Raw genomic sequence first — 18,949 nt, 5'->3', positions numbered from 1 at the left:
ACCCCAAATAAACACTCGCACTCTCTGATGCCGGTGGATATGAAGAGCTTTTTACCCCCCTACCCCGGGAAGCATCCTGGTGGGATGGGAAGGCAGCGAACCTGGGAGAGAGGTGACGGCCTCCCACGTGTTCCCTGCAAATGGGAGGGAGCAGCACCCCTGGCATCCTGCCGTGCTCCGCGAACAAATGCCCTAAAACAGCCCCCGAGGTGCACCAGGCTGAGCCAGCCTGCCTGAGATGGGAGATTCCCACGTGCATCTTCCTAATTACAGCATGGTCAGCGCTGCAAAATGCCTTGTCTTAACATCTTCCCTTCACTTATTAAGGGTTTTTTAAAAAATTAAAAATAAATTTATGAATTTATCTAATTCTTTCTCTCTATCTATATTTTCACAGTTGCCATCGTTCCCACATAGCTGTTACACTCACAACCCAGGACTGAGGTGCTCATCCTCTCCCTACCACCTTCAATTTTAACCCCCCACTGGACGAGAAGGAAACGTGGCCCTGGCTTAGGCAGCCACAACCCCAGTCCCTCCGTGGTGACTGAGCCCAACCCTTTTTTTCCCCGGGTTTTGGGAACCCCAGCCAGCAAACACTCCCGCACGTGCTGGCAGTCAAGCTGCTCGGACCACATTTTTTCACAGATCATCACCAAGTGAGAATTTTTTGATTTCCTACGCACGCAACGTGGCTCGAGGCTTCCTGATTTTAAGTCCGAACCACTGCTCACAGTAAGTACCAAAACATCTGAGGTGCAGTAATGTGAGGTGTCCTGAGTGAATCAAGCCCTGTGTGTTCAGCCAAAATTAGCGGGTATTTGGGACCTCACTGCCTCTCTTTTGTCGAACAGCCGTGCTCTGATCACGTCATCTCACGAGGTACCCGTGAAAAATAATTTATTTTCAGCTGCTAAGAACTCAGATATGACAGTGATAAGTACCGGAGAAGAGGAAAGAGGTGATAAATCGGTATTGAGAAGGGTTTGAGTAGGGTCCCTAAATGAAGCACGGATTGCAGAGGGAGCCATGAGGGGTAGGGGTGTTTCTGAACAGCTCATTAAGGTGACATTGCTCTGTGGGGTGAAGTCCTCTGGAAAACATAATTTGTGCTGGTGAAATTAATGGCTATCACTGCAGGCTCGCACGGGAGCCCACGCTTCCGACACACAGGAACTGCGCATTTCCTAATACACGAGTGCTTGACCTTAAACCTTAATAATGCTCTTTTAATGCACGCCCCTTTGAGTTACACACACAGAAAGGAGGGAACGGGACTGGTAAGGTTCATGTTTTATGCATGTTTTTTAATACTTTCCACGGATGCTTTGGGGGCTGGCGTTGCAGATAGGTATTCCGCTGGCAATTTTGGATTTAAATCATCAAGCAATCATTCCGGTACTAAAAGCATTCTCCTTAACTGTTTTATTATAGGCACAGAAAGCGTTCAAGCTGATTACTTGTGAGAGGAGAAAAATACATCTTGATATCCCCATAAAATCCTACACTCGATCAGCAGTCATTACCGCAGATAACACCGGGTTATTTATATGGTGTTACGATACAGATAATACTGTCCTGGATGGAAAGCAGAGAAACTGAGAAAGTCTAGGAAGGAATCAGACCTGGAGAAAAAATGGGGAATTTGAACTAAGCAAAGCAAGACACTCTGCCTTATAAATCAAAATCAGACTGCGTGCGAAAAATACCAATGGAAACGTTAACCCCGCTGCGTTATCCCCCTGGTTATCAAGAGATGCGAAAAGGCATTAAACTTAATAGTACGACATGAATAATAGTTTTACAGGGATTAACATATCTGGAACAGTTTCCCCAAGGAATGACAACAAACAAGCTGTTCCAGAGCAGGCAGGCACGTCTCGGAGCCCCCTGGTTTATTGATTGTCACAAGTGCACGGAGCTGCGAGGTCCCACGCTTCCCTTCGCAGCAATCCCATGCCCGTGCAGGCGGCTCCCTGCACAGCCACACATCGCCCTTTTCCTCCTCCCCGGAGCCTGTGTGGCAGCGAGTGCTCTGCTAATATTAGCTCAGGCTGTCGGCTCGAAGCTCCTCGGCTTGGTGCACAGCCCTGCAGGGATTCCTTCGACGGCCTGAAAGCCGGGGTTTTCAGCTGGGTGGCCCTGGCAGCGGCTGTAGCAGCAAACAAAGCACGTAAACAGCCGCCCCTCCTCGTGTGAGCGCCAGGCGTGCTGCTGGAAGTCGGGATGAGTAAGTGGCAGCGTGTTGAAGTTTCCACATTCCTAGCATAGCTAGGTACAGGCGAATTTTCCGTGTGAGCCATGTGCAGGAGCAGCCCCCCAGGCCCCGTGTGCTGTGCCCAGGATGTGTCCTCGTGTCCAGAGGGATGAGCCAAACCACCACCGAGGACCGGTGATCAGCACCAGGTTCGGTGCATCTTGCCTCCATCTGCATGGAGGTGACTGATGAGCTGACAGGGAGCAGATGTTTCCATCCAGCTCCCACTTGAGAGCAACAAAGAGCTCGTTCAGCCCCCTCTTCTCCCCTTAGGCACACCAGATACACCTCAGCTGGGCTATTGGGCTCGCAGAGAGTTCGGGACAACGGAGCCAGGCTGAACCTCCGTGGTTTTGTCCCACCTGCCTCTGCCTGTGTGGCTGCTGGGCCTCGGTGTGGACATGAAAATGCAATAAGAGAGTGGAGAGGAATGAAGAAACGGGGCTCGCTGCACTCTGAAGGCATGAAAACACAGCTGAATTTCCCCATACTCTTAAATAAATTTCGTGTTCGAATACCCATGTTGGAATAAAAGCGGTGAACCCAACAAGAAATCTCAAATGTTAGTGCCCCTGCGTCTTGGAAACACCACGCTTGGGAGCCGGCCTTGCCCGTGTCAGGAGCACCGTCCTGCGGGTGAACACACCAGGTAGCGGAGCAATTCCATGTCAGGGTGTCACAAGACTTTATTAACAACGGTGTTTGGGCTCAGAAATGGCACGGGGAGAGTTTATGGCCTGGGTGACTCACTGGGGAGCCATGGGCATGACCCCACCTTCAGGATGGCCGCGTGCACCCCAGGGCTCCCCTCAGCCCCTCAACCTCATCCTCAGACCCACAACTTCTTCCTCAGCCTCGTCCTCATCCCTTCCTCAGCCTCCTCCTCAGTCCCCTCCTCATCCTTTCCTCATCCCTTCCTCACCCCTTCCTCAGCCTCCTCCTCATCCCTTCCTCAGCCTTTCCTCAGCCTCCTCCTCCTTTCCTCACCCCTTCCTCAGCCTCCTCCTCACCCCTTCCTCACCCCTTCTTCAGCCTCCTCCTCATCCGTTCCTCATCCTTTCCTCAGCCTCCTCCTCCTCCTCCTCCTCCTCCTCCTTTCCTCACCCCTTCCTCACCCCTTCCTCACCCCCTCCTCATCCCTTCCTCAGCCTCCTCCTCACCCTTTACTCATCCCTTTCTCAACTCTTCCTCACCCCCTCCTCATCCTTTCCTCCCCCCCTCCTCAATCCCCCCTCACCCCCCCCAGCCCCCCCTCCCCTCAGGGCCCCTCCCTCTCCCCTAGGGGGCGCCCCGCCCCGCCAGCGCGCGCGCGGCCGGGGGGGCGGAGCCTCGCCGGCGGTGGGCGGGGCTTGCCGGCGGCGAGCCTATAAATAGGGGCGGGCGGCGGGGGGACAAAGCAGTCTGCGCGGGACCGGCGGGCGGGCGGCGGGGCGCCCGCGGCTCTGCCACCTCCACCTGGGCTTCCTCGGGCTACTTTGATTTTTTTTTATCATTATCATCCTTTTTTTAATATTTTTGGGGGTGGGCGAGGAGAGGCAGCCGGGTGTGTTGTTGTTTTTTTTTTTTTTTCCTTTTTTTTTTTTTTTTTTTTCTCGTCGTGGCCGGCCGAGGGGACTTAAGCGGAGATCAATGAAGGAAAGAAGAGCGAGCCAGAAGTTATCGAGCAAGGCGGCGGTGATGGATCCCAACCAGAACGTCAAGTGCAAGATCGTGGTGGTGGGGGACAGCCAGTGCGGCAAGACCGCGCTGCTCCACGTCTTCGCCAAGGACTGCTTCCCCGAGGTACGGGGGGACGGGGTTTTGGGGGGTTTTGGGGGGTTTTGGGGGTTTGGGGGAGGTCCAGGGGGTAAGGTTTGGGCTGACTGCCTTGTGCTGCCTGCCCCTCGCAGAGCTACGTGCCCACCGTCTTCGAGAACTACACGGCCAGCTTCGAGATCGACACGCAGCGCATCGAGCTCAGCCTCTGGGACACCTCCGGTGAGAGCCCCGGGACGGGCAGGTTGGGGACTGAGGGACCCCCCCGGGGACCCCCAGCTGCTGGGGGGTACCCCTGGGGTGCTGGGGGATGTGTCTGAGGCTGGGGGGAGAGGGACAAAGCTCTGCTCATAGGGGCTTGCAGAAGGGGCAGGTGGGTTAGTGGTGTGTGTCTTCCCTATAATGAGTGGGGAGAGCTCCCTCAAAAGGGGCAGAACTGCCATCTGCACCTCCGCTGCCACAAAACCCTTCCTTACCCTTCAGGAGAGGGGAGAGGTGTTGATGGGTGTTCGTGATAAATTGAGTCAGGGGGTGTTTGAGCCCCTTGCAGGCTCCTTCGGGTCTCGTTGTTACAAAACGCGGTAATTTTCCCACGTTTTAGAGGTCCTCTAAAGTCAAGAAAGACTAGGAGGTTGGGCATCATCCCCCCCCTGAAGATGCAGGGGGCACCATCCTTTTTTTTAGGAACCATCCCTTTTTACCCGCCAGCATCAGCAGCTGCGTGCCGCGGCTCTTCCAGGCGTGCCTTCAGTGGCCATTTCAAAACCACCAGCTCCGAGGCTGAGGTTCTTGTGCCTGTCTCAGGTTATAGATGAGGCCAGAAAGCCTTTGGGGTCCTGCTGTAGGTCATCCCCACGGACACGGGTTCGGCATGGTTAGGGTGCAGCCCTCAGCTTGCTGGCGCTGGAGGGGAGCGGGGCAGCCAGCGAGGCTCTGCTGGATAAGTGAGGGCGCTGGGAGAAATGGTCGGGGTGAATGACACGGTAAAACATGAACACAGATGTGGATCAGCATTAATTCTGCAGAAGGGGTTGAGAAGAAAGAGCTGGAAAAACTTGACAGAGTATGCAAGCCCTTCCTTCATGAGGCAGGCTTTGTGTGTGCTGTGCTTGGACCCATCGGATCTGTCTCCATGTGAAATTGCTCCACTTACCAGAAACTAAAATTTTAATCCCTTTTCAACAAAAGGAATTGGGGCTTTGAGTTGGTTTTCCTCTTGCTGCTCAGGAAATGATTCCAAACTCTTGCAACACAGTTACTGGGAAAAGGCAGTCTCCATGCCCACAGTCGGTATCAGCATAGTTCTAAACTGATTTATTTTTTTTTTCATCTCATGCCAAATAAGACTTGGAGGCTTCTTGAGTGTGTCTGGTTTGAGCTTTCATCCTGATTACTAAGCTGGCTGCAACAAACTCGGTGGAGTAAGGCCTTATTAAAAATTAATGGTTAGCAAAGGTATTCTGGAAAATTTTATCTTTAGCTATTAAAATGCGCCGCGCGGGTTGTTTGACGTGTGAAGGCCTGGAATCTGTATGTCAAAGGCTGACGACACCCTGGTAATGAAATATCCTGTAGCACTTCAAAAGATGGCAGCAGCGGAACAAACACCTGCCAGCCTTTGCTGGTGCACGCCAGGCTTCCAGGCCCATCCTGGAGCTAACAGGCAGGCTGGCAGAGTCGGGAGCTTCAGGACAAGTGGTTAATTTGTCTGCAATCTGCACCTAACGAGGAAGCCTTTGAAAGGTGGGATGCTCGGTGTAATAGCAGACTGAACAGCACATCCTCTGGAGGTGGGATTCTGCAGCTGAAGGCTCTCTGCAAACAGCTCTTCCAGGAGGAAAACTGCCCAGAGCCCATTCACCCAGTGCAAAATCACATCGCCAGATAAGAGACATCAGGAGATAAGATAAGGTTCTAGCATTATCTCAAATTCCTGGTAATTTAGTCCTTTACAAGTCTTTGTCCTAGTCCTCTGCCGAATTACAATAAATGTCTTAATGACTTTAAAGCAGGACAAGATCTAGTTAGCTTCCAAATATGATTTGTAGCTGCCAAATGCTAATGGAGGATAATGTCCATCGCAGCATGGGCTGGGGGAGGTAATGGCCCAAGTCCTGGGGATTTTCTGCATTTCTTGAGGGGGGAGGGTGAAAACGGATGCTCTTTAGCAGGACTTGATTGCAGTATACTGTATGTATTTCAGGATGATTTTATCTGTATTTAATATCCGTTTTTTACTCTCCAGCTGTGTCCTAGCTGGGAGCATGCCTCAGGCTACCTCTCAAATTAGTCCATACCTTAACTTAAACGCTGGTTTTCCCACTGACTGCGTTGAAAGGAAGGTACAGCCACTCTGAGGGGTTTTTCTTTGCTCATTGAGAAAATGCAAAGAAAACCAAAACTGTAGGCATTGGTTAAAAGCCTTATGTTAGAGTGAAAACAGGCCCAACTATCATGGTTTGGGTTTACCTTGTGAAATAGTCCCTTATAAAATAAGATTCCTAGAGTAATAAGCATGTTAAGTGCAAACTACAGAGCATCTCATAGCTGAACCTTCAAAGCCAGCTGTATACGTATTGGGAAGTTTGTTGTATCTTGGGCATGCCCATAGAAATTTGGGGCAAAACACGCTTACAAGTAAGAGTGGAATGGGAAGGTTCATTATTCAAATATTTTCTGGTACTGTCTAGTTCTGCAAGTCATTATAAGGATTTAAATTAGCCGCAGCATTAAGGAAAACACTTGCCAACTTGAATTTCAATCGGTTTTTGGACTACCAAACCCCCTTTTTTTTTTTTTTTTTTTTTTTTTTTCAAAGCAGGAATGTCTGGTTGCAATATAACTACATCGTAAATTATTCTGTTCTGTGGTAATACAGTGTGGCAGTCTCGCACTCTTTGGCAGCTGTTTGCACATTTTGCTAGGTACAGTACTTGAGAGAAGTTTCTTCGGGCTAAAGCTTCATGGTGTAATCTTGTGGACACCATGAAGAATACTTGTGTATGAGACAGCTTTGTTCAGCGTGCACGTGGTTCGTTTACTGAGGTTTTGCCTTCTTCCATTAAAAGTGACTACTTTGATGGGCATTTTTCTTGTTCAGGTATCACATGCTGTTCATTAGGTACACATATCTGCCTCCCCAACAACTCCCGAGTTTCTTTTGTATTGCTGGAACAGGGGAAACTGTACTGGACACTCTGGTAGTTCTCAGCAGGGCCAGAAATACTTGTGCACTGCTGGGGACTAGCATATAATTAAATCCAGAAGGGCCTTAGAGCCTTAAATCAAATTAGCTTTACTGTGATTTGAATGTGCACAGTGTATTCAGCGTCTACATAAAAAAAAATATTAATCATAAAGGGTGTTTTTTTTTTGCTGAGGTATCTTTCAGAAGGTATCTGAAACATACAGGAGTTCAAGTTCCTATTTCCCTGAGCTCTCTGGCAGTAAGCAGTGTAAAGGAAATGTCTAATTTCTGCCTTCCAGTTCACTTAACAAGTTGGCTGTGTTGAGCCATGTGATTTTCTTCTTTCGTGACTGCGTAGCAGTAACTAGTCCCGAGAGTTTATTTTTCCTTCTATAGGGGAAAAAATAGAACTGGTAAGTGGACCAGAAGTCCCACTTTCTGTTTGAGGTACAGCAATGTAAACGCACGCTGCTGTGAGCTGGGTGCTTTCCCCGAAATGCTGAGGTGTGCTGGGAAGGAAGAAGGCCATAGCAAGGAGCCAGCTGCTCGGAGCTGCCCCTGCGGTGTTTGCTGGGCTTTTTATCTAGCTGATAATCAGCAAGCCTGAGGAACTGGGAGCGAGGAGGCTGCTGTTTGGCTGTCGTTCTTCCAGCTGACCGGAGTCCGAAGGGCAGCGCCCGGGCCCGGTGGTGCTCAGCCTCCTCCGGGCTCTAGCAGCTTAGGGCAGCACTAAGTCGTCCAAAAATTAAAAAAAAAAGCATGCTTTAACTTTCAATGATGTGAATAATTTTGGCGTTTATTAAGCCTGAGCTTTGGCATCTTCTGTAGACTGAAGCCAAGCAGGCTGCTTGGGAGGGGTTTAGTTCCCTCTAACAGCTGAACTTGTGCTGTGCTTTGCATGGAGCATAGGAGCTGAAATTGTGTAAATTACTTTGGCTTAGATTATTTAAGCTGCCAAACAGATAAAATCGGGGATTGCAGCTGGAATATACTTTCACCACAAAACGAGATGAACTGCAGCATTATCAGCGATCCCTTGATAAAGCTGATAAATCATTCAAGTTGTCCCCGACAAAAATGTTTTACTTTGTAAGAGCAGAATCGCAAACACAGGCAGGCTTATTTTTTTCCCGAATACCATGGCTGTAGCCTTGCATTCTCCTTCTGTTTTCCAGGGTTGGCATGGTTTCAGCTCTGCAGACTAACTTGAAAAAGGCTGAACAGCCTTGCTGGGCTGCGTTCAAGTTGTCTGCTCAGACTTGAGCCTCATTCCTGAGATTCCTCGGTTCTGAGGGTTTCTGGGTGAAATGATGAAAAGCCAGATCGAATAGCCTCGCCTCGCTGAGGACCGGGGCTGCTCTTTATTTGCGAAATAATAATAAACGTTCGGTTATTGCTGTCGAACGAGACCAGGAAACTTCTTTTGTCGGTGCTGCCGGCGTGAGGACTTTAAACGATTCCAGTTTGTTCTGCCGCACGCCGCCCTGAGGAGAAAATTGTCAAACACTCCCCGCTTGCATCTGCACGGAAGGATTGCCTATAAAAGTCCATCTTCTAGTTCCTCAGCGTTAATACGAGAGGGAAAACCTGAAAAGAAAAACCCTCTGAACAAACCCAGCCGCAGCTGACACCGTACGAGGGATCTCTGGGCTGAAGGTGGTGGCTGTGTGTGTGTACATAAACACACGCCGATGGACTTATATGGTGCCTGGTGTCCCGGGAGGCTGCTGAGTGAGAAGTTAGGTATGTGTCTACGGGATTAGTTTCTGGGTGAGGCTTTCGGAGCCTCCTTTCCAGCCGGCAGCCCTGTGGCCGAGTGCTGAGGCTCCCAAAATCTCACCCTGCCCCGACTTGCCCTGCACTCAGAGGCGTGCAGGCCGCTGCCTCTGCGGCCTGTTTGAAGGTGCTGGGCCACAGGGGTGGCTACTGAGGGTGCTGTCTGCTTGCCCAGGGCTAGCAGCTCAGCCCCGGGGCTAGCAGCCTGGTCTGGGGGTGTTCAGGTGGTGCTGAGCTGCGTAGCGGTGCTGCAGGCAGCAGGGAAGGCCGTAGTGCTGCAACCGGGGTAACTCGGAGCTCAGGGGCTTAGTTTTTCTGGTCAGCTCAGCTTAAATTTCCTCCTGATGTCTCGTTTTCTGCCGAAGACAGCGAGCTGGTTTGTTTTTTTTTAAGGAGCAGGTTTTTGACAGCTGCCTCTCCGTGAGATTGACATGGTTTATGAAGATGAGCGCTTGAATAAAATAAAGTCTTGTTCAACAAATTACCTTCTGCTACCTAGTTTGGTAATGCTTCGTTCCCCATGTGTTCCTCTTCATTTCAAAAACAACATTCCTGGGATTCTTGACTCCTTCCTTCTCGTGTAAGCTGTCCAAGTGAAGTCATCTGCGATCCGTTCACACCATTCCCCGCTCTGCTCTGTGCAACAGCATGAGCTGTCTGTCAGTTAAAAACTCGAGGAATTTCTCTAATCCAGTTAATAGTCTCTGTTCAGCCTCCGAGACCTTGCAATTAGTTCTAGGTAGTTTGAAAATTGGAGCTGTAATTGGCCGATAACCCCAGAAGTCACGCCTGCTAGCTCTTGAAAGCTGTGTTCTTGTTGTGTATGCTCCATGCTGGAGTTTAGGTTTGTGAAAGACAAATACCTGAGTAAGAATATATGCTGAAGTGCATTTTAAGTCACGGGCATGTATTTTAAAGCCCAAGCCCTGATCCTGGTGGACAGCTTAACTGTTTAAGAACCCTTCTGAATCAGAAATGCATTGGTAAATGAAGCTTCAGCAGAGTTAAAGGCCAAACCGAGTGGTGGCTGAGTGAATGGAAAAGGGGAGATTTCCCCCAAATGTTCTTGCAGGTTCAACAGGTGCTAAAAATGAGATTTCTGACTGCAGGTGAAGTTGTAACTGCGTGTTAGAAGTCTTAAAGAAACTCGTCGTATCCCTTAATTGCTCTCGAAGTAGAACAGTTGTAACATGCAACATTGGACCTCTTTATGTTCCTTCAGATTACCGCATTAGCTTTTGATCTCATTGATCAGAATTTGTTTTATGGGCTAGACATAAATGTTTACTACAGGCGTGTATTGGCTTACAAGTCGGTGCCTCTTTGTGACAGCTAACTCGTGTCTGTCTGCAGGGCTGGAATTCTTTCCTGGTCAAGTACTGGAACAACTGCTTTAACTCTAAGCAAGAGGGTTTTTTCTAAAAATTACCAATATCCATGACAACTAAAGATGCTTTTTGCACTTGGAACTTTGTTCTAAATTAAAAATCCAAAGCTGATTTCAAAATTACTGCATTTTTTTTTACATGAAAATGCAACTATGGAGAATCTCCTTTGAAGACGTGCTTTAACTCCTTTTTCCCCCCTCAAAGTCACATTCCTGCAGATTATGACTGGAACTTAAACTTGGGCTGACCCTATTTCCTTTTCCTGGTTACTGGGGCATCACAAGCTTTCAGTGGGAGATGAATCACTGGGGTGCCGTCCCTTTTAACTTGGGAAAGCTGTCGCTTTTGTAGGTGAGAAGCAAAAGGAAGGGGGAATTGAGAATCTTGTCTTTTGGGAGTACGGAGTGGTTTTGAGGAAAAGCTGGTAGCTAGGTGATATTTAAGAGCTTTTTTGAAAAGCTTTCAAAACTTTCTGGATGTGTTTGATTGTTTAAAGTGAAAAATACATGCTGATAATATTTTCTTTCATCTTCTTACATGCTGATAATATTTTCTTTCCCTGCAGGCTCTCCTTATTATGACAATGTCCGTCCGCTTTCTTATCCTGACTCCGATGCCGTCTTGATCTGCTTTGACATTAGTCGGCCAGAAACTCTTGACAGTGTGCTAAAAAAGGCAAGTGTTTAAGAAACGTTTGAGGAGAGAACTGTTTATAAGTAGCTTGTCTTTAAATCTCTGAAGAGTGGTGCTGTTTCCTATGTTAGAAACTTCAGTTTTGTGTTGTTTTTTTTTCCTTTTAATGGAAAGAAGACCAGACTGTGCTCTGCACTGCTAGGATTTGAAATCATTGATTTGGAAGTGATTAATGTTAACTGAAGAAAAAAAAAAAAAAAAACAACACACCATGTAATGGAACCTCAGGGGTGAAGTAAATTCTCATTCCTCAGCCCTTAGACACCAATGAATTGTTTAGGGTGGCATTGGGTGCAGCACGAAGCTGTCTCTAATGCCACATTCATATAAAAAAACAGGACTGAGAAACTTTGCTGTGTTGCAGAGACAGTTAAAAGTGTCTGTAGAGCGTTTGGACTTATGCCATGGCTTTACATAATTCCTCAGTCTTGAGCTAGAAGGAGCCAGTAACAAATGCCTCTGGGAGACACCAGAAAACCTAGCAATAGCATAGAAATGTAATTCTGCACCAAACTTCAGGATTTTTCAGAAACTCGGTGACCCAAGATTCAGAGCCTGACTTCCCCCGAGTCAAAACTCTTTTGTTTAAGAGTTGAGCTCTGTGTTCACAAGGTGGTCCCGGCCCTCCCCTCCGTCACTGGGCATGACTCAAGCTTTGTGGTGTCGTCTTTAAGGCGTAACCATGTGAAGTTCCTTTCGCTCTGTAGCTGGGGCCAGTGGTTCTTGTTTCACTGGGGCATAAAGCAGTATGTGGTGCTCTGAATAATGTGCAGAAAGTACTTCAGACTATTCTCTGCCTCCTGTGCCAACAAGCATCTAGAACTGGCCATGTTTTGTGTTCCTGTTGGTTACTGTACTGCTGCTTGGTGGGGAAGAGATTTTTATTAATATATTTTTAAGCCCGAATTATATTCTTGAATTTTAGGGATTGTATGATCTGGTCAGATGGGCTGCGGAATTTATTGGCTTTCTTTTATTCTCAAAGTTACCGTGTATGGGTTATGGGCAAGAAAACAAAATAACATGATACATGTCCTGTTTGAAGGCCTTCCTCACGGGACCCTTGACAGATTTGTATGGTTTTCGGATATAGCAAATATATAGCAACATGTACTCTGTGGTCAGAGAGTCTGGGCCTCTAGCTCAGTCTTGAGGAACTACTGGATGTGGTAACACCAGCTTGCTTTGGTTCCTCTCTGTTCGTGGCTGTGGCTAGGTGCTTGCTGCCTGTGAGGAGTCACGGGTCTGCAAAGCTTTATTCATGCAGGCAAACAGTCTCGATTACTAAGTCAGTGGACTTAGTGAGTGTAGGAGATTGTCAGTTTTTATCCTTGACCAGATAATGCTGGAACTAACGCCTTCAGAAATCAGCCTGAAGGTAAATACAACTATTATGTAAGGGTATTTCTACATAAAATGTCATGATGCATTAAGCTCTATCTTGTATAGATTTTTTGGGGATTTAAGCATTCAACTATGCCAATATAACAACAACCTAATATTTTACAGTGGAAAGGTGAAATCCAGGAGTTCTGTCCCAACACCAAAATGCTTCTGGTTGGCTGCAAGTCGGACCTGCGCACGGATGTAAGCACACTAGTAGAACTTTCCAATCACAGGCAGACGCCCGTGTCCTATGACCAGGTATGTGCTGTGGCATTCTTTGTCCTTTGGGGTGGAGGATAAGACTTTCTGTCACCGTAACCATCTTTATGAACAAATTCTCCCTCCTTGGTGGTGGATACACATGGTTAGGTAGTGGAGGCGAATTTGGAAACTTCCTAAAGGAAAAGCCTACCTATACAATGGATGCAGCAGAAAATCCTGCAGTCCCACAAAGCACGCTTTAAGCATCATAAGATTTTGGCCCTGTTGGTTGTGAGGAGCCTTTTAAATGGATTGAAAAATAAGCTTACTGCTTTTCTGTGCCTGCAGAGGCTGGAGCAGTAACTGCGAGGTGTGGCTTGTCCTGTTCATTTACTGGCAATAAAATCGTTGTCCTCGCACTTGAGTTGAATGTTGTACATCTGACTCAAGCATCAGGACAATTATTTCGTGTAATCTGACCCCTTTAAAGTCCCCCTGCTTGGAAACACCTTGTAGCTCCCTGTGAAGGTTGGCAGCAAATCCAGAAGGCATCTTAGTCCTGGGCAGTGGTTCTCTCGTTGGGAAGTGAGAAGGTTGGAGCCAGACATCATGAGATAGAGACACTGAGGTGAAAAGGGGGAAAGGAACCAGGCTGTGGGAGAACAGGAGGCAGAGAAGTGGGGGGGAAACTAAGATCTAAGATAAACTTCCCCTTACTACTTGTGCATTGCAGCTGAGTCACAGTGGTGGTTTCAGATATACACCCCGCAGGGTGCAAGAGTGCAAGTGTTACCTGCACGGGTAGTTCTAGCTGGCCCGTGTATCCTGCACTCTGAAACCGTTTTTGATGTCTTATCCAAAACCTCAGGTCTTCCAAACCAAGAGCTCCTAATATGCAATTACTAATAATGCAGCCTCCTACAGCATGTTTAAATTTGAAAATGAGCTGCCGTGAACTGAGTATCTTAATTAAAATACAACATGGGTTGTTTTCTTGTGATGCCTTTTGCTGGTTATGGTATTTTTTTTTCTGTTTGGTTCAGTGAATCTCTCTCCATTTCAGGCAGTTTTAAGTGAAACTAAATGCCAGCTCTTCTGCCTTTCTAGAAGGGGAATAGTCTGCCACTTATGGCATGCCCAAGGTCATATGTTTTACGTTTTGTTGTGGTTCTTCAATAAAATTATCAAGTTTGACCCTTTTTTTGGAGTTAGAGATTGGAAAAACTACTGACAAATGGGTTTGTCACCTAGATTTGGAGATTCCCATCTCTCCTGATGTCACAACTCCTTAGGAAGGGCAAAGTCATAAGATTTTACTTACCAGCCAAAGAGAAAATTGTACATAACTCAGTGAAGCCCCTACTTGAACAAACTTGCACGATTTTGTCTGCACTTTACGCAGAGGGAAATCTAGCCTGAGCTGTGGCTGTGTGTCTCGTGGTTGCCAAAGCACAGCAGTGGCCTGAAGCGAACCAGGGCTCTTTTGTGCTATTTTCAGGGAAGGATCCAGTCCTCTGGAAGATACGCAGCTTCTTTTTAGATTCCCTGCCTTGCTAAGTCAAGTTGGGATCAGAGCTCAGTGGGGTTTTCCTCGTTCCTCTTAGCTGCATAAGGAAGTGTTTGGAGGATAAATTCAGCCGATGCTGACACCCTGTCCCCAGTATCCTAGATAATTTCGAGTCGGCTACACCTGAGCAAACAGCTTTGAGGAACTGAGATAGGTTGAGCTGAGTAGGAGTTGCGGTGTTTAACAGAGGGGAGGGTTTGGGCCGAAGCAAGTCTTTTATCAGCCAATCCCACTTAAACTGATAAGAAAGCAGCTGCATCAGTGCAAGGCAAATAGTGCGTAATGATGTGGGTCCAGATGGATGGGTGCCATCAGGCTGGGAGCAAGGAGGAGGGGTTGGGCTGGCTCCTGTCCTGCTTGCCTCTACCTCAGGCCCGTGGATGCATGAGGATCATCAAGGATGTGCTTGGATGTAGTAACTTACTAGGAGGATTGTCCCTCCGAAGTAAAATTCCATTAAACCAGCTCTGCTTTTTCACACGGTATTGTATTGTCTTCCTGTAGGACCCCGGGGTATTGTCATCTGCTGGCTTTGCTGCTTGTTTTTCTTGTGCTGCTAGAACAAATATCTCAGCTTTGACTTCTGACACACTTTAACATTGCAAAAGAAGGGCTTGTGTAGCCCCTGAAGTCCTTCTATTTTCATCCCTTCCCTAGCTACGAGCCCAGAAACGTCCAGCTCTGCTCCCCATAAGCACAAGAAGGGTTTTTCCCCTGTGTGCTGTGCCCCAGGACAGGGACGTGTGGAGCAGCCTGAATAGGTGCTGGTGGTATTTTCCTGTGTTGCTGTGGTTATTTGCAGGTCACTGGGCTTATCGTCTCTATTTCAGATGGTATTTATCTGCATGTGAGAGAATGCGTGAATGCAGCTTGGAACCAGAGCTCTGTTTATTTTGCAAAATTAGCTGCTGGCTGTCATACTCGAGCTTTAGCTTTGGTTTTCACAGAACATTGTGTATGGAAAACAGTGCTGAAAAGTAATTGTATGGTTTGCTTTGGCTCGCTGGGAACTTGGTATTGATTGCATGTTCTTTTTTCCCTTAGGGTGCAAATATGGCCAAACAGATTGGAGCAGCTACGTATATTGAATGCTCAGCCTTACAGTCAGAAAACAGCGTCAGAGACATTTTTCATGTTGCCACCTTGGCGTGTGTGAATAAAACAAATAAAAATGTTAAACGAAACAAATCGCAGAGGGCAACGAAGCGAATTTCACACATGCCCGGCAGGCCAGAACTTTCTACAGTGGCTACAGACTTGCGAAAGGACAAAGCAAAGAGTTGCACGGTGATGTGAAGGACCTCGATTTCCTTGAGCGGGAGGAAGAGAGCGTTTGGGAGAGGTGGAGGCTCGATGAAGTAAACAGCCACATGGTATTTAATGGGTGCTTATGCCAGTGCTTTACAGGAGACTCTTCACCTGTCGTGTGAGACTGTACTTAGGAACTGAGCGAGTAGACCAAGCAGGGAGAAGAAATAGCTCTAAATGAGGTGGCATCAGGAAATGATACGTGGAAGAAAATGCCAAAAAAAAAAAAAAAAAAGGAACATGTGAATGTGCTGAGAGGGTGAATGGGAAAAAAAAACAACACTGAGAAGAAGAGAGATGTCATTGACAGTGCTTGTTTCTTTTATTGATGCTCTGCTCCTGGATGCTACCACTTTGATTTCTTTAAAATAATACTTTAATGTTTTTTTTTTTTTTAAAAGATGACATTATTAATGTGCCCTCTTTAAGGAACTATCCCTGTGACCTTGTAGTTGGTTTTCCAAAGGATATGATCTAATTTTTCAGTAGCTCGTCGTTGAGATGGAGAGTATGCCAAGGCCTATACATCACCTAGAGGAAAATACTATGTGAGAAGTTTGGAGTTTTGCCTTCCTGAGATGGCAACGCAAGCTAAATTTTATCACTTTGGTCATGAAGACGAATGCTTGAGGTTTCCCAGTATTTTAGGTGCCCAGAATTAAAATGGATCGCATCGGGGCGTGGGGGCAAACTGCCTGCCTGTTACAGGACTCTGACTTTCCATTCCTCCTTGTGATTGTAATTTGAAGTGGAAATGAGCTCAAGTTCTGGTGTACTGTATGGGTATTTCACTGTAGGTTCAGCTATCAAATCAACTGAAAGGTGCTAAGAGCTATGATGACAAATGATCCTGAGTTTATAAAAAATAATAAATACTAGTTTGTTCAGCCTTACTGCCCATCTGGGGAAGCCCTGGGACTCCTCTGCTCCTAGCAGGAGTTAAGAGCCCGGTGGTTCCCAAGATCTAGCCCTCTGTAAACGCTATGGAGAAGTGCTACTCCGTGACATGGTTCCCTGCAACTGTGTTTGTAAAAACCCAAGAATCTGCAAATGAGCCAGCAGAGCCAGATTACCTTCTGTTAGACACTCCCGTACAGTTACTTGGGGCAGCCGTGTCTCGCGGCAGACTTCATTTGCTCGTGGTGAGTGCTGTGAGGAAATGGAGTCTGAAGAACTGTGATGCCTTAAGGGGTCCCCAGTGGAAACTGGATGCTATGTTTAGTCTTTAGGACTAATATACACATATCCAGACAGCAATCATTAACCATTACATCAGTGAACTGGTTAAGTTCTTTTTTTGCTTGCTGATTCCTATCGTTACGTTGAATATATCGGCCTTTAAAATTGTTTGCAACTGTTTACTGACCGACTAAACTTCATAGCTTCTCTCGAAAGGAAGATACTGTAAGCTCTAACCAGTGTGGCTATAGCTTGTTGAGAACAAGCATTTTGTTTCCAAGGATGATGCTTCATTTTTGAAGTGTTAAAGCTGTGTTCACGTTGACTTCTGCAAAGGTAAAGGATTACCATAATTAAAACTCAACTCTGTGTGTTCCTGGCACTTTTTTTCATCTGATAAAAGGAGAAAAAAATCCATTCCAATTATTTCCCACAGAAAATGACATTCTTACCACCATAATAAGCTTTTGACTGATGCAACAGTGCGCTTAGGGCAGTATTACAAAATAGCTGGTAAGTGCTTTCTGTATTTAAATATTGTGGAAAAAAAATAAGTTATAACTGTTATAAAACAGGACATTCATTACTTTTTTTAATTGTTGAAGTCACTTTGTATGTTTGGTTAATGTTTCTGCAGTATTTATTAAATTACCATTCTTTTCTTTGAATTAAAAACAAGTAATTGACTTGTAGCAGAAACGGCCTTGGTTTGTTGGTTCTTTAATACTTGTGCATGCGTTGTGGACGTAATCGTACTGAGCTGCAGGCCAGCTATAGCTTGGAATTGGAATGTGATTTGAGTAGAAATCAGTCTTACTGGTACTTGGAACAGCCCTTTGTTTTTTTCTGGAGCGTTTCTGTTTTGTTTGAGGAGGTGGTGTGGATTATTGGAGTTGCTTTTCCCCAAAAATCAGGCAGGCAGGGGAAAGTAGAGCAAGCAAACAAGTTAAGTGCGGTTTGCTTTGGTCTCCAAAGCGTTAAAGGTTCATTTTAAAAGGTTTTGTACCTTGAAGTTGTTCAAGGAACCGTTCCCGAGTGCTGTCTGTGAGTTAGCAGCAGGCACAGCCTGGTTTCTAGCTGAGCAGATGATTTACTGGGTGAGAAGGCATCCCTGGCTGGTAGGACACTGCGGGGTTGTCACTCCCTGGGGAGGTGGTCTTTTGGCAGCTCTTGAATGCCTGGACATGGCTGTCAGTCCCTCAGCGGCTGGGCAGCCCTCGTGGCAGCACAGAACTGGGCTGGAGCTCGCCTTGGCAAGCTGAAACCCTCGCCTAAAAAGCCACATCTCCCTCGAGGTCTGCGTTCGTCTCACTCAGCCTCTCGTCTTTCCATCCGGGTGCATGTGTGGCAGTGATATATTCTTCATGATGGGATTTAAGGATGCTTTGTAGGTGATGGCGGTCATGCATTAAGTCCTCTCTTGATGCCTCTGCCCCACGTTGCAGCCGGAGCCTAAACCAGACCTCCAGAAGAGATCCATTTCCAGTTAAACCACTTGGATCAGCAGTTGACCACCAGTTGCCTGTTACCCTTTGCAAATTCCCCTTACTCAGTCATTTTGCTTTAGATGCCTGGAAGATGGAGGTGTCCTGATTTATCTACGTTTTCCTTTTAGCAGTACAAAAATAAACAAGCCTGTTGGCAGCTCTCTCGCAGCCGCTAGCCTTGCCTGTGTTCCAGCACATCTGGGAAGTGAGCGTTCGTAAATCCCAGAGCTGCTCAGCCAGTGCTTGGGCATAAACCCAGTGTCTTTGGAACAGAAAGTGTTTCTTCATCATGTGATTAGAAATAATCTTTTTTTTTTTTCCCAGCTGCGGAGCAGGAGTTCTCACCAAAGAGTCCAACTCTCTTTTTTTCTGTGATTGCTGTGGGTTTTACCATTTCCTTTAGGTCGGATTTGCTGCTGTGTTGTTTGTGAGACGTCCCTGACTGGCTTTGGCTGGTGGTGTTTGGAACCTGGGAGCCAGAGGAGACGGCTTTACCTCTCCAAAACCATGAGGCTGTGCCTGAAGCCGACACAGAGGTGACATCTTCAGCTGAAACAGCACAGCTAGGTTTGCTTTTGGAGGAGCTGGTGTCTGGGGGATCGTCACCCCCTCAGCATGACCCCTGCCCAGTGAGGTGCTGGATCGGAAGCGCTTTTGTGTGTAGGCTGTGGTTCGGTCAGCTGTTTCTCTCAAGCACCATCTGATCCCTGGAAAAGAACTCTGGCAGGTTGCCATCACTCAGCCCACTTCCCAAAAAAAAAAAAA

General features: G+C 47.1%; 1 protein-coding gene across 1 annotated transcript; it reads left to right on the top strand.

Annotated features, from left to right (window-relative positions):
- The first annotated feature begins 3,623 nt into the window (after nucleotides 1-3,623).
- Nucleotides 3,624-17,389, top strand: RND3 (Rho family GTPase 3). Its single transcript, XM_082763464.1, has 5 exons — nucleotides 3,624-4,039; nucleotides 4,147-4,234; nucleotides 10,929-11,038; nucleotides 12,566-12,700; nucleotides 15,255-17,389. The coding sequence occupies exons 1-5, from the start codon at nucleotides 3,887-3,889 to the stop codon at nucleotides 15,504-15,506; spliced, it is 738 nt and encodes a 245-aa protein (XP_082619590.1). The 5' UTR covers nucleotides 3,624-3,886; the 3' UTR covers nucleotides 15,507-17,389.
- Nucleotides 17,390-18,949: the final 1,560 nt, after the last annotated feature.

Source organism: Aythya marila, assembly GCF_965140915.1.
Source record: "Aythya marila genome assembly, chromosome: 6".
Lineage (NCBI taxonomy): Eukaryota > Metazoa > Chordata > Aves > Anseriformes > Anatidae > Aythya > Aythya marila.
Note: the sequence above shows the minus strand (reverse complement) of the source record. Positions and strands in the feature narration are given on the sequence as shown.